Source organism: Panthera onca (assembly GCF_046562875.1).
Source record: "Panthera onca isolate mPanOnc1 chromosome E1 unlocalized genomic scaffold, mPanOnc1 haplotype 2 h2.Chr16_ul_11, whole genome shotgun sequence".
In the NCBI taxonomy this organism is placed as follows: Eukaryota; Metazoa; Chordata; class Mammalia; order Carnivora; family Felidae; genus Panthera; species Panthera onca.
This window is the reverse complement of record NW_027675810.1, coordinates 567,507-583,727: the sequence shown is the minus strand read 5'-3', so window position 1 is coordinate 583,727 and position 16,221 is coordinate 567,507. Positions and strand designations below refer to the sequence as shown.

The 16,221-nt window shown below is 40.1% G+C and overlaps 1 protein-coding gene across 7 annotated transcripts in view; it reads left to right on the top strand.

Annotated features, from left to right (window-relative positions):
- LOC144615318 (uncharacterized) overlaps nucleotides 1-16,221 on the top strand; it is a 48,014-nt gene that overhangs the window by 18,590 nt on the left and 13,203 nt on the right. For 6 of the 7 annotated variants that reach the window (XM_081794739.1, XM_081794738.1, XM_081794735.1 and 3 more), the window contains 2 exons: nucleotides 9,921-9,992; nucleotides 10,556-10,630. In XM_081794739.1, the coding sequence (XP_081650865.1) occupies nucleotides 9,921-9,992; nucleotides 10,556-10,630 (147 nt within the window). The remainder of the gene's footprint in view (nucleotides 1-9,920; nucleotides 9,993-10,555; nucleotides 10,631-16,221) is intronic. The other variant, XM_081794740.1, reaches the window with a different exon arrangement.

Here is a 16,221-nt window from a genome sequence, read left to right as displayed (position 1 = left end):
AGGGGCCTCCTCTCTCCTCTCATTAATTTGCTGATGCCTAACTTGGGGAAAGAATACTGAGGGTCAGTTTTTTGTTTTGCCGGCATGCCAGAGAACGGGCTCATTGAGTTTCTCCACCAAGAGGTTTTAGTGGTGTCAATATAATGTCTTAAAACTCACCACCTCTACTAAGCATCTTATAACACCGAGAGTCTCTTCTAAGAATCTGAATTTCATAGTTATGTAGGCAATACAGGACAAAATAGGGTGGAATCCGTTGATAACAATGAATGAATTCATTGAAAAACACTCAGTGCCACGCGCACTCTGTGTCGACAGTGTACTAAGTACTGGGGGTACAAAGAATACACAGGGACTGTCCCCAAGAATCTTTCATACTGGAAGGAGAAAAAGATGGCCGTTGATGGGAAAACGTATGTGAGCCATGCTGGCATCAGTGCAGCAGGGTAACGAGCTAGGGGGTGACAAAGTAGGGGATGGTTGTGAAATAGAACAGATTTGTCGTGGACAAGGCAACAACTTGCTTGTGTTGAGTTTTCACGTTCATCTTGATGAAGTTTTGGGGAGATGGTGGGGAGTCGGGAGCCGACGGCCAAGAAAGAATTCTTGAACATGTCTTTGGTGCAAAAAGGCGATTTTATGAAAGCACAGGGACAGGACCGTGGGCAGAAAGAACTGCACTGGGGTTGTGAAGAGTGACAGGTTATATGCTATGGAATTGGGAGGTCAAGTCAAAAGGGAAGTCTCCAGAGGGACTGTGATATGTGAAAGAGGACTCCTAAGATACCAGAGGCCTTGCTATTGTCAAGCTAAGGTTGTTTTTCCGTCTAGCAAAGCAATAAGACAGTAGGGAGTTCCTGGAGAAATATTTTATTTGCCTGCCTCAAGTATCTGTCAATAGGCTGCAGGTTATAAGGAAATTTAATTTTACCTGAGATTTCCTTCTTGCCTTTGTTCCCCATATCACTATGGAGGGGTGATGTTGGGGCTCCAGGACGCTGATTCTGTAGGTTTCTGGCGATTAGGCTATTGATAAGATTGCCTTTTTCTTGTAATTTACTAAGATATTTGTAAACTGATGGAAACTCCTATCTTGCCCGACTGAGATCTCTTATCAGTTAACCATTTGTTTTCTTTCCTTTCCTTTGTCCTCGAGCAGCCAGAATCACACATATCCCACCTGGGGCGGGGGCATGTGCTAACTTGTATTTTGCCCTCAACTTGCCTCATGCTCCCTCATCGATCTTACATGACAGAAAAAGGTAATTAAAGAACCAGAGCTAGCTGGTATTGAGAATAAATTAATACTCATGTCATGTGTGTTATGCCCAGAATTCGTGATCCCCAAATACCGCCAGGGAGCCGAGTCCGATGTAAAAGCAAAAGAGCCTTTATTCGAGCTAGCTCGAGCTCAATCCCCTACCTGCACTGATGCAGAGGTGAGATACCGGGGAGAGAGAGCCAGTTTCAAAAGGACAAAGGTTTTATGGGGGCCTAGGGGCAGTTGGTGAGGTAATGGCTGTGGCCTCAGCTGATTGGCTGGGGAAGGGTCCTGGGGAAGAGTGCTGTTAGGCAGTTGGGGGGGGGGGTTACTCAAGGGGAGGAGGTGTGGTCAAGGTGAAGGACACAGAACAAGATGGAGTCAGCCGGCGTAGGCCCGCCCTTTCAATGTGGTTTGAATAGAGCTGTACTACTAAAACGAATTCACAGTTAACTTCCAAAAAATTATCACAGTACAGTAAGTGTGTATTGGAGGCTGGGCTCCTTGTTTGGGGCCAAACTTTTCTTTTCTTTTTTCTTTTTAACGTTTATTTATTCTGAGAGAAAGAGAGCATGCGCAAGGGAGATGCCATCCCGTGAATTCAGTCACGTTATTACCTATGTGACTTAATTACTGGGGTGTTTATAAGTTGAAACAATATTTTCTCCAGCATTAAATAAGTTTGTAAGCCTTTTGGGCCCCAGCTGAGGTGGATTTATCTTGAACTGACTGAAGCTTAAACTTCAGGTCTTCTCACTTACATAGGCCCCTTCCGAAGTCTTGGGAGGGACCCTCGCAGTTCCTGTACGCATAATTTTGCATGTTTTGATGAGGCAGGATTTCCCAAAGTAGATGAGGTCCAGACCCTACAAGGCCTCGATTCACCCCTGGGTTTCAGGTAATTCTATCTCAGTAAGTTTTTTGAATGAAGCCTCTTAAGTTATTGATAAACACTGAGTGAACACGTTAGCGGTGTGGTAAAGTCTATTTTGAATCTGAAATCCACCTCAAAGCCATGCCAAGAGTTTATTAATAAGGTACCACTTTTTGAATGGTAGTAATAATCCTATTTCTTTCAGATGAAATCAGGAATGAAATATATTATGGAAAACCAACAGTGGTTGATAATCCTAAATGTTAAGTATACTTTTTTTTTCCTGACTTTAAAGTGCTTCTCCTTCATTCACCTACACAGGTGCAGACCGATGGCTTATTTTAAAAAATTCACTTCATTGCTTCTAACAGTACGAGCTCCATGAGTTTAGAAGCCGAAGGACTCTACGATGTAGAAAGGCTGTACCTTATCGGGATAGAGCACATTCACATGCTGGCTCGTCTGTGGCGCATCAGTATTGTGCCAAGAACATAAGCTCTAAGGGAGAATAAGGAAAATCTAAGCCTTACCCCTTTTGAATTATTGTTGAGAATATCGTTGAGGTAGGTGTGGCCACCCTCTGAAGGCAAAGTCGAGCCGCAGTCACAGAGACGCCCTAACGCTCCCCCAGTCAACCACCATCTGCTTCCTTTTAGACGGCTGCGTGCCCACACAAGTTGACACACTTCAGGATATTGTCATCGCTTTTTGGTATGTACTGGAAATCCTGACAGCTTCTTCTCAGATTCAGAAAGGCATCAACGTTAAGGATGAAGATGACAACTCAGGGCTGTCCTTTTGGGGTGATTTAGGGTAACTTTTATTATTTTCCGTGTGTGGTAGTTCAGAAGCTTTGCGATAGTCATACCCAACTGTTACTTTTCTTCTCCCAGCTGCCTCTGATTCTTCCCACGTATATGCCAAGGCATCTTCTTTCTCTGGGAAGCATGGTAGTTGCTCCTCTGCCCCATATCATTTCTTTAATACCTACCTCTGTTAGGTATTTACTGCGCCCCGGCACTACGCTGAGACCTTTCGCTTGTGCTGCAAGTAAGACAGTGTGTCTTAAACTCTTAGAATAGAGCCTGGCACGTGGGAAATGCTCCGGACGTGGCCCCTCACACGGCACTTCATTTTCGTTTTTCCAGCAACTCTTGTGATACAGGTAGTATCATCCTCATTTCGGGGATGAGGAAGTTGAAACTCAGAGACATCGGGTGACTTGCCTAGGTTCACACTGTCAATAAGTGACAGAACCACTTAAGAAGCTTCGCGAGTAATACAATTCCGCATTCCCTGGCACTAGGTAGGACCTGAATGACAACCGGCCTTTTGGGCGTCGTCCCTTGGAGTCAGCTTCTCACTGGAATAGGACCTTTCGAGCAGGGAGCTCCTTTTCCCTATGCTTCGGGAGCTCCTGGCCATGCCACCTATGGGCATCCCCAGGCTTCCTGCTCACCGCCTGGTGCAAATATCACATCGTCACTGCTAGGCACCCACTCTGTGCCCAGCCTTATGCTAGGTGCTTTGCACATGCTCTTTCCTTTAATCCTCAAATTGCCTTATGAGGTAAATGCTGCTAAAAAGACTCGGAGACGTTCGTTACTTAAGTCCCTTCACCAGGAAGTGACAGCCAGAATTCAGACCTAGGTCTGCCTGATTCCGGGGCCCTTGCTTCTTGGGCTGTTCCTCACTGCCAGAAACTCCTCTTCAAGGCTGTTCTCAGAACTTGAATTAAAACATGGGCTCACCATTTCAGATTCTTTAGGCTTCGCCCCTCCCCCCGCCCAACCCCTGAGAGAGGATCTACGTGATGCCGTTAGATGTCTTGTATTGAGGAGCTTCGCATGGGGAGTCATGTTCTCATGGCTCATGGACCTATGTAGATGAATAAAGGAAAGGGGTTATTCTATCCCCAAGTACTTCAAACATACTGGAATAGGGTCTAGATCACTCTACTTATTTCTTCAACTGCTTTCCTCCAAGGAGCCAGTTTTCCCTCCATGCCTTGGGATTCCAGCATAGAGAGTTTGGAGTCTGTCCTATTTGAAATGTATTTTCACTGCCTGCTTTGGACATTTTTTCAGCCAAAGCTGTTAGGATTTCAGGACATTCAGGACAGTGGTGACAAGCTTCAGTCCTCAAGTCTTCTCTGTCTCCTCAGTTAATAGAAAGGAAACGTAGCCCATCTGTCTGGACCTCTGTAGAAGAATTTGGAGAAAAAAAAAATAACACGTAAGAAATGTTCCCTTATTTTGTGAGCTACCTTTAGTCTGTCCCGTTGCTCTGCAACGGAAAGCTTTTGCAAAAATACTTGAGTTTTCCTCTTCAAATAAGATAGAGTTTTTTAAAAAACAAAAAAATATCTAGAACAGTATTTCTTCAACTTTGATTATGAGACAGTCTTTGAGGATAACTGTTGTTATGTTTTACTCCCATAAAGATAAGCCCACGAATATCCAAAAGCCAATAGACTGAGTCAGCACACGTTTTATCTGTAAAATGAGGGAATTGAACGGAAATGGAGATGATGTCTAGTGCAGCGTCCACCGTTCGTGCGTATCGCAGTCTGTGGAAAGACAATTGCTGTCGGTCCAGCAGATGTAACCTGTCGGGTCAGTTCTCATTCTCCCCTTGGCTCAGGCACAATAGCTCCATGAAGAGAAGGCGGCACTAAAGACAGGAGGAGATAGGATAACTTGGAGTGGCCTGTATTTTGTTTTCACTACAGATAAACACAGGGCATTCATCTCAGCAGGAGGGCTGCCTGGGTAAGAGGAAGCACCGAGCCGATGGGTATAAGGCCATGGGTGAGCTACCAGGAAAGAGGGGGGGACAGTGGGGGTAGAGCACTGAGATAGTTGGGGGAAGGATAACAAACTACTAAATTGTTTTGGCTGCATAATTCTTCATAGTCTTTCTTAATAGGGAGCCAGGGGGGCGGGGCGGGGGGGGGAGAAGTGGGCAGGGGAAGACACACACGTGGAAGAGGTTACTTGCACAGAGCCCGCCAGTAAGCTTGTAGGTATTAATGCCATTTTTATTTTTTCAAAGCCAAAGGACATTCGGAGCCTCAAGGTTGAGGAACTGTGTTTAACCAGACATGTGACACTCACGTTCTTTCTCTTCATAACATCGTCTGACTGGATATTAACTAGTGTTACACAAACCCGACATGTTAATGGGCCTGAAAAAACGTAGAAGAAGGGGCTGGAATAGGAAGAATAGGGGAGTTTCCAAGGCAAGAACAAAAATGCATGGCTCCCAGCCGCACCGCTAACTCCCTCTGACCTCCGTTGTGGAAGAGTTTGAATCTTCGCTCCCCTTTTCTCCACCTACTAACATGTTTGATCTTCTGGCAACTGGTTCTCTATTTATCACAACATGGTTCTTTTTTTTTTTCTTCAAATTGAGATATAGTCCGCATAATAGAATATGCAACATTATAAAGTATATAGTCCAATGGTATACTTTGATAGACAATAATCACTGCTAATTCCAGAACATTGTCATTGCCCCCCTCGAAAGAAATACCATACCCATCAGCCTTTACTCCCCATTCCCCCCTCCTCCCAGGCCCCTGGCAACAACTAATTTACCTTCTGCCCCTATGGATTTGCCTATTCTGGACATTTCATAGAAATGTGTGTCTAGTTTCTTTCACATGGCTTGTTGGCTTCAAGATTTATCCGGTTGTAGCATGTTTCAGTACTTCATTCCTTTTTTTAATGTTTATTTATTTTTGAAAGAGAGCGCACACACAAGCGGGGAAGCGGCAGAGAGAGAGGGGGACAGAGGATCCAAAACCACAGAGCCTGATGTAGAGCTCGAACTCATGAACTGTGAGATGACGACCGGAGCCAAAGTCAGATGCTTAACCGACTGAGCCACCCAGGTGCTCCAGTCACATTTTGTTCATCCATTCGTGAGTTATTGGACATTTGGATTATTTTGACTTTTTGGCTATTGTGAATAATGCTGCTATGAGTATTCATGTACAAGTTTTTGTGTGGTCATATGTTTTTAATTCTCTTGGGTACATACCTAAGAGTGGAATTGCTGGGTCATGTAGTAACTCTATATTTAACCCTTTTGAGGAACTGCCGAACTGTTTTCCACAGTGACTACACCATTTTACATTCCCACCAATGTATGAAGATTCTGGTTTCCCCAAATCTTGCTACCACTTATCATTGTCTCTCTGTTCGATCATAGCCATCTTAGTGAGTGTAGAGTAGTATCTCATTGTAGCTTTGATTTATATTTCCCTAATGACCTAAGACATTGAGCATCTTTTCATGTGCTTATTGGCCATTCATGTATTTTCTTTGGCGAAATGTCTCTTCAAATCCTTTACCCATTTAAACATTTGATTATTTGTCTTTTCACTGAGTTTTAAGAGTTCTTTATATATTCTGGATGTTCTGGATACTAGACTTGTATCAGACATATGATAGTTTTGGGTTGTTTTTTTATTTTTAAATAAAGTCCAGTTTATCTATTTTTCCTTTGGTTTGTTGTGCTTTTTGTGTCATGTCTAAGAAACCGTCGCCTAAATCCAAGGTCATAAAGATTTCTCTCCTGAGAGTTTTATAGCTTGAGCTCTTCCTTCTAGGTCTTTGACTCATTTTGAGTTAATATTTATATATGGTGTGAAGTGTAGGAATCCAACTACATTATTTTGTATGGGGATATACGGTTGTCCCAGCATCATTTGAAAAGACTAGTCTTCCCACGTTGAATGGTGTTGGCACCCTTGTTGAAAATCAGTGGGCCATAAATGTGAGGATTTGTTCCTGGACTGTCAGTTCTGTTCCATCAACTTACATGTCTGTTCTTTTGCCAGTACCACACCGTGATTACTGTAGTTTTGAAGTAGGTTTTGAAACCAGGGCGTGTGAGTCTTCCCATTTTGTTGTTCTGTGTCAAAATCGTTTTGGAGCACCCGGGTAGCTCAGTTGGTTAAGTGGCCGGCTCTTGATTTCAGCTCAGGTCATGACCTCATGGTTTGTGAGATGGAACCCCGTGTTGCAATCTGCACTGACAGCATGGAGCCTGCTTGGGATGCTCCCTCTCCTTCTCCCTCTGCCCCTCCCCTGCTCACACTTTTCCCCACTCACACTCGCTCATGTTTGCTCTTCTGCACGGGTGTGTATGCTCGCTGTCTCTCAAAATGAATAGATAAACTTTTTTTTTTTTTTTAAAAAGATCATTTTGGCTATTCTCGGTCCCTTGAATTGACATACAGATTTTAGAATTAGCTTGCCAATTTTTGGAAAGAAGTCAGTTGGGGTTTGGATAGGGATTATACTGAAACCACAGTTCAATTTGGGGTATAGTGCCATTTTAACAATATTTTCTTCTGATCCGTGAACATGGCATATCTTTACACTTATTTCAATCTTCTTTAATTTCTTTCAACAACGTTTTGTGGTTTTTAGTGTGATTCTTGCACTTCTTTGGTTAAATGTTTTCCTAAGTATTTTGTTCTTTTGAGTACTGTTATACATGGAATTGTTTTTCTAATTTTATTTTTGGAATAGTCATTGCTGATGTATAGAAATAAAGCTAATTTTTACATATTGATCTTGTGTCCTGTAACCTTGCTGAACTCATTTATTAGTGCTAAGGTTTTTTTTCTACATTCCCAGGAATATGTCTTGTGGTCTTCTAGTTACCCAGGAAGATGTTGGAGCATTTCAAAGTCCCTATGGACATCTCATTTCTCAGCTTTTTCCTTTTAGGCTTTTTGTTTAGGCTATTTTTTGTCTTGTTATCAATTGCCTCACATAGCTGCCAGATTAAAACATTTATCTATAATTGTTTTCAAAAAATGCCCCTTGGGAAGAGGCTATTTTAGCACTGTGCAGTTCTCAGTGAGGTCAAGGGCAAGGCTTTCAAGTGAAGTTTTTTAGGGACCCCACTAGACAGGTAAAACAATGACAGTTTGTTCCTTGGGAATGAGGCTTTAAGGAACTTGAGCTCCATTCTGTTCCCCTGGGATGTGGGCAATTTTTAAGGCTACCATCACGATGGAGAGCAGAGGTTGAGGACAAGTTAAAACAACAGAGCTCACTGTTCTCATAGAAATTAGTAATTTTTTCTTTAATAAATGCTCTCCGGGTTGCTGCAAGCCCATTGGTTAAAATTTCCAAAGTTCTGAGAAAGTTGATTTTGACCATTTTTGCTAGTTTTTTGTTGTTGTTGTTGCTTTTACGGAAGGATGAATTTTCAGACGTCCTTCCTTTCTCATTTTCACTGATTCACCTGTAACAGGGCTTTAAAATGTCTAAAGTCTCAGGGCACCTGGGTGGCTCAGTTAACTGCCTGACTCTTGATTTCGGCTCAGGTCATGATCTTGCGGTCATGGGATCAAGCCCCATGTCAGGCTCTGCACTGGGCATGGAGCCTGCTTGGGATTCTCTCTCTCTCTCTTCCTCTGCCTCTCCTTCACTCATACTCTTGTACTCTCTCTCTCAAAAAATAGAATACAAAAATAAAAAATGAAATCTCTAAAGTCTCAATGATCACAGGCTAATTAAATACTTAATCATGGGAGATGATTAGAGGAAAGGAATAAAAATAGAAAATGTAATTCTTAGAGAAGCTCTCCCAGATGGAGAGATGAAGTTCAGCAAAGTGTTTCTATATTTAATGCTCTCAAAGTTAAGTTTAAGGTAACGGCTATTTTAAACCCCCTTTTTTTTTCATACAAGTTAAATACAGGCTTTGGAGTCAGAACTGAGTTCAGATTCCAGCTCTGCTTCTTGACTGGCTTGACAAACTGGGACAAATTATACAACCTCTCTGTACTTCAGTTTCCTCACTTGTAAAATGGGGTAATGATGTATCTATCACATAAGGTTATTGTGAGGTTTAAATGTGAAATGCTGATCACAGATGCCCTATGGCTCAATAGTATTGGTTGTGATGATTATCCTTATAATTTTGCAAAAGTACAGTGATGATTCTTGAGCAGAGTCAACCTAAAGGCAGATTTTCTTTTCTTTCTTCCTGTTTCCTTCACTTTATTTTTGCTGTAAAGAACTGAGAAGAAAATCTACTTGGCATTTTGGAATAAAAACTTGTGTCAAGCAGTGACAAAAAGTTATTTATTCAACAAGCCTTCACTAAGTAACTAGTAAATAACAAGCACTCTGTCAGGCACAGGGACAAAAATGACAATAGAGTATGGTCCCTGCCCTCAAGGAGCTGGCAGTCCAGGAGATGGATAAGGAAACGGGATCATATGCCACCTAACAAAGGCTGTCATAGGAGAATACACATGGTGGGGGTATAGCTTTCACCATTTCCTCTTAGATTAATCCCTTTGTCTTTGGCCCCCAAACTGAGGAATTGGTCCTATTTTTGTCTTTAACCGGGTGTTTTAAACTGTGGAATTTTTTACATTTCTAGAGATAAAGGAAAAGCACCTAGAATTACAGAGGACACTAGAAACAGTATTTCCTACAGAGCCTGGGCTTCCTACCAGCATAGTCACTTCTAGGATTTTCAGCCCAAAAAGTTCTTTGGCATATCTTTGCTTTGCTGTCCACGTAAAAAAAAAATTTTTTTTTTTCCTCTTTCTGTTCTCCACTTTATCGTCCAGAGAGCTGGGTAGTTCCCAAAGGAAGAGTGCTTTACAGAATCTAAGGGTGATTTATAGGCAAAGGCAGAAAATGATTAGTTTTCACCTTCCAGTTCCATACCCCCAAAATGAACATAAACTTTCATGGTAGTCATTACTGGAAATGCAGATAATTTTAATTCCATTGCATTTTTCAGAATTATCAGTCGTAACCCTCTGTCAACTGTTGAAGATTCCTATCTTTTTAAGTTGCCAGCATTAAAATATTTGTAAGTATTGCAACAATCTCATGGCTCATGAGATGATTTCTGATCTTTTTTGTTGTCATCAAAAGATTAAGTATTTTGCGTTTTGGTTAAAAAGTCGTAATTTAAATTTTAACTGGGTTATTGAAATAAGCATTATTAGCAAAGAAAAAACGTATATGGGCAAGATAGCCTGCAGAGGAAGGAGTAGTATTGAAGAACACATAACAGACATGGGACTTGTAGATGTAGGTAGAAATACCATTTATCTCAAAGTGGAAAGTGGAGTAAGGTGTATATTAAAAGAAAAAAAGACTAATCAAGAGAGGTGGATGCAATTGAGAATGAAAATGAGGATAAGAGTAAAAAGGATTGTACTGTTGAGCACCAAGGTGATTAATTTGATGATGCACATAAAATGTCTTCATTGGGAGCTTTCTGAAATTATTGTCCATAGCAAGAAAACTCTTGAGCTGACTTGACAAAGAAGCCAGAATTGAAGTAATCACATGTTGCTAAGTATCTTTTTAGGTACAGAATTTTTATCCTTGGGTTCAAATCACGCATGTTTGGGCTTTCTCCTTCAGAGACATGGGATCAACACAGGTGTCACTTACAACAGTTGAGAGCATCCTCATGATGACCGTTGAATTGGAAACACTGTAAGTTGATTTTTCTTATGTGTATTTTCACTTAGTTGTTTACTTAGATTTGTTTTATTGTTTTCTTAAGTCAGATTTATTGAGGTATAAAATTTACTCTTTTTAAGCATACAGTTTGATGAGTTTTGACAAACGTGTAGTTATGTAACCACCATCACATTTGAGACGTAGAACATTTCTGTCACCCCAAAAGGCCCCTATGTGCCTTTGCAGCCAATCCCCTTTTCTCACCACCAGCCCTGGCAACCACCAACCTAATTTTTGTCCCTATAGTTTTGCCTTTTCTACAGTGTCTTATAAATGAAATCATACAAGGGGCACCTGGGTGGCTCAGGCAGTTAAGCGTCCGACTTCAGCTCAGGTCATGATCTCGCGGTCTGTGAGTTCAAGCCCTGCATCGGACTCTGTCCTGACAGCTCAGAGCCTGGAGCCTGCTTCAGATTCTGTGTCTCCCTGTCTCTCTACCCCTTCCCCATTTGCACTCCATCTCTCTCTCTCTCTCAAAAATAAATGAACATTAAAAAAAATAAATAAATGAAATCATACAGTATGCAGTCTTCTGTGATTGGTTCCTTTCAGCATAATCCTTTTGAGATTCATCCATGTTTGTTTTTTTTTTAACTTTTTTAACGTTTATTTATTTTTGAGAAACAGAGAGCATAAGCAGGAGAGGGGCAGAGAGAGAGAGAGAGACACAGAACCCGAAGCAGGCTCCAGGCTCTGTCAGCACAGAGCCCAATACAGGGCATGAACCTGCGGAACATGAGATCATGGCCTGAGCCAAAGTCGGTCACTTATCTGACTGAGCCACCCAGGCACCCCAGAGACTCATCCATGTTTTTGCACATGTCAGTAGTTCATTTCCTTTTTATTGCCGAGTAGTATTGCAGTTGTGAGGATATACCAGTTTGTTTATGCATTCATCAGTTAATGGGCATTTGAGTTGTTTCTAGCTTTTTGGCCTTTATGAATAAAGTTGCTTAAAACACTTACATGCAGGTCTTCGTGTGAGCATATGTTTTCATTGGGGGAGGGGGGCAGGTGGTAAAATACCTAATGGCAGGATTGCTACATCATATGCTGAGTGTATATTTAACTTTTTAAGAAACTGCTTACCTGTTTTCTAAAGTGGATGTACCATTTTGCATTCCAGCCAGCAGTATATGAGATCTTCTATCTATCCTTTCTTCTAATGTCTTTATCTATTTTTCATAAGGTGAATGTTGGCCTTAAAATTGAGTTGGGAAGTATTCCCCTCTCTTCAATTCTCTAGTACAGTTTGTGCAGAATTGGCATTATTTTTTCCTTAAATGTTTGCTAGAATTCACCAGTGAAGCCATGTGGGCTTGAAGCTTTCTTTGTGAGAAAGTGTTAAACTACAGATTTTATTTTTGTAATAGTGCTACTTAAATTACATACTTTATTTTTTTGAGTAGTTCATGTCTTTCAGGGAATCTATTTCATCTTGAAGTTATTGACATAAAGTATTTTATAATAATCCCTTATTATCCTTTTAGTATCTGTAGAATTGTAGTGATGTCATTCCTCTCATTTTTGATATTGATAATTTGTGTCTTCTCTTGTCTTTTCTTGATAAATCTGGCCAGAAGTTTATCAGTTTTACTTATCTTCTCTAAAAAGTGCCTTTTCATTACAGTGACTTCTCTATTTTTGTTTTCCTTTTCAAAAATTTCTGCTTTGATCTTTATCATTCCATTTTCTCTCCTTACTCAGTGATGAATTTCCTTTTCTTTTTCTAGTTTCTTAAAAGTGGACACTGGGGAAGATGAATACTATATGAGCAACATCCCACATGTTGACATGTTGTGTTTTCAGTTTCAGTTGGTACAAAATAGTTTCTAATATCCATTTTGACTTATTTGACCAATAGGGTTACTTAGGAGTGTGTTGGTTAGTTTCTAAATATTTGGAGATTTTACAGATCTGTTAATTTGTTATTTAATTCCATTGTGGTCACAGAACAATATGTTGGATGACTGAAATCCTTTTAAATTTATTGAGGCTTGTTTTATAGCCAATGAATTCTGGTAATAGATGAGAATATGGCCTATTTTGATAAATATTATGTGTCCACTTGAAAGAAAATATGTAGTCTGCTGATTTGGTGTGGAGTATTCTATAAATGTCAACTAGGTCAAGTAGGTTGGTAGTATTTTTCAAGTCTGATGTATCATTACTCATTTTCTATATATTTTTTCTGTCAATTATTGAGAGAGGGATATTGAAATCTCCAACTATAATTGAGTGCTTATGTGTCTCTCTTTCCTATTCTCCTTAATATATTTGGAAGTTCTATTATCAGACACATAAATTCTTAAGTTATGTCTTTTCTAATAGTTGACATTTCTATCACAATGGAATAACCTCATTTATCCCTGGTAATATCTTTGCTTTGAAATTGACTTTGTCCTATAGTAAATATAGCCACTCAAGGTTTCGTTTGATTAGTGTTAGCAAAGCATAATTTCTTCCATATTTTTAACCTACTTATATCTTTGTATTGAAGATGAATCTTATAGACAGCATATAGTTGGCTTTTGCTTTTTTATCCAGTATGACAACTCTATCTTTTAATTAGGTGATTATACCATTTATATTTAATGTAATTATTTATATGCTTACATTTAAAGCTACTGTCTACTCTTTTCTATGTATCCCATCTGTTCTTTGTTTCTTTTCTTTTTCTTTTTCTTCTTCTTCCTGCTCTTGGGTTGATTTAGTACGTTTTATTATTTTTTGGTGGGGGGATAAATAGTTACAACTCAGGTTTTGTTATTTTAGTAGCTGTTTAATGGTTTGTAGTGTTCATGTTTAACTTATCACAGTCTATCTTCAAATGATATTATATGATTTCATGAATAGTATAAGAACCTTACAATAAATAGTGTACTTCCATTGTTCCCCTCCTGACCTTTGTGCTATTGTTTTCATACATTTTACTTTTAGCACACCATATTATTTTTTTTGTTTAAATAGTCAGTTATCTTTTTTTATTTTTGTATTTTTGAGAGAGACAGAGTGCAAGTGGGGGAGGGGCAGAGAGAGAGGGAGACACAGAATCTGAAGCAGGCTCCAGGCTCTGAGCTGTAGACACAGAGCCTGATGTGGGGCCTGAAATCACAGACTATGAGATCATGACCTGAGCTGAAGTCAGATGCTTAACTGACTGAGCCACCTGGGTGCCCCTCAATTATCTCTTTTATTGAAGTATATATAGATCATGTAATATTAAATTAGTTTCAGGTGTACAACACAGTGATCTTTTATATACATTATGAAATGCTCACAACACAGTGATCAATTATATACATTATGAAATGCTCACCACAATAAGTATATTACAGTATTATTGACTATATTCCCTATGCTGTACTTTTCATCTGGTGACTTATTTATTTTATAACTGCAAGTTGGTACCTCTTAACCCTTTTCACTCATTTTGTCCATATCCCCAGTTTGTTCTCCGTATTTACAAGTGTTTTCTCTTTGTTGTTGTTGTTTATTCATTCATTTGGTTTTTTGTTTATTTTTTGTTTATTTTTTACCTTGTTTTATTTTTTATTTTTTAAAATTTGCATCCAAATTAGTTAGCATATAGTGCAACAATGATTTCAGGAGTAGAGTCCTTAGTGCCCCTTACCCATTTAGCCCATCCCCCCTCCCACAACCCCTCCAGTAACCCTCAGTTTGTTTTCCATATTTATGAGGCTCTTCTGTTTTGTCCCCCTCCCTGTTCTTACATTATTTTTGTTTCCCTTCCCTATGTTCATCTGTTTTGTCTCTTAAAGTCATCATATGAGTGAAGTGATAGGATTTTTGTCTTTCACTGACTAATTTCACTTAGCGTAATACCCTCCAGTTCCATCCATGTAGTTGCAAACGGCAAGATTTCATTCTTTTTGATTGCCAAGTAATACTCCATTGTATATATATACCACATCTTTCATCCATTCATCCATCAATGGACATTTGGGCTCTTTCCATACTTTGGCTATTGTTGATAGTGCTGCTATAAACATTGGGTGCACATGCCCCTTCAAATCAGCATTTTTGTATCCTTTGGTTAAATGCCTAGTAGTACAATTGCTGGGTTGTAGGGTAGTTCTATTTTTAACTTTTTAAAAACCTCCATACTGTTTTCCAGAGTGGCTACAGCAGTTTGCATTCCCACCAGCAGCGCAGAAGGGTTCCCCTTTCTCCACATCTGTTGTTTCCTGAGTTATTAATTTTAGCCATTCTGACACATGTGAGGTGGTATCTCATTGTGATTTTGATTTGTATTTCCTTGATGATGAGTGATATTGAGCATCTTTTCATGTGTCTGTTAGCCTTCCGGATGTCTTCTTTGAAAAACTGTCTATTCATGTCTTCTGCCCTTTTCTTAACTGGATTATGTATTTGATTTTTTGGGTGTTGAGTCCTTTATATATTTTGGATACTAGCCCTTTATCAGATTATGTCATTTGCAAATATGTTCTCCCATTTCATCAGTTGCCTTTTAATTTTGTTGATTGTTTCCTTTGCTGTACAGCTTTTTATCTTTTTTTCATGGATGTTTATTTTTGAGAGAGAGAGCACAAGAGTGGGGTAGGGGCAGAGAGTGAGGGAGACAGAGGATCTGAGCAGGCTCCGCACTGTCAACAGAGAGTCGATGCGGAACTCGAGCTCACAAACCGTGAGATTATGACCTGAGCTGAAGTCAGAAGCTTAACCGACTGAGACACCCAGGTGCCCCAGAAGGTTTTTATCTTGATGAGGTCCCAATAATTCATTAAAAAAAATGTTGTTTGTTTGTTTGTTTATGTTTATTTTTGAGAGAGAGAGACAGAGTGCAAGCAGGGGAGGGGCAGAGAGAGAGAGGGAGACACAGAATCTGAAGCAGGCTCCAGGCTCCAAGCTGTCAGCACAGAGCCTGACACGGGGCTCAGACTCACGAACTGTAAGATCATGATCTGAGCCAAGTGAGATACTTAACCAACTGAGCCACCCAGGTGCCCCTATTAATTAATTAATTAATTAAGAACATGGACACACACATACATGTATGCATGGGGGGGAGCAGAGAGAGAGGGAGAGAGAGAATCTCAAGTGGAGAGAGAATCCTGATGCGGGATTCAATCCACGACCCTGAGATCACGACCTGAGCCAACACCAAGAGTCAGGCATTCAACCCGCTAAGCCACCCAGGCACTCCTCAGTAGTTCATTTGTACTTTTGTTTCCCTTGCCTCTGGAGACATGTCTCTAGTAAGAAGTTGCTTTAGCTGAGATCAAAGAGGTTTCTGCCTGTGTTCTCCTCTAGGATTTTGATGGTTTCCCGTCTCACATTTAGGTCTTTCATCCATTTTGAATTTATTTTTGTGTATGGTGTAAAAAAGTGGTTTAGTTTCATTCTTCTGCACGTTACGGTCCAGTTTTCCCAACACCATTTATTGCGAAGACTATCTTTTTTCCACTGGATATTCTGCTTTATCGAAGATTAGTTGACCATATATTTGTGGCTCCATTTCTCGGTTCTCTATTCTATTCTATTGATCTATGTGTCTGTTTTTGTGCAGTACCACACTGTCT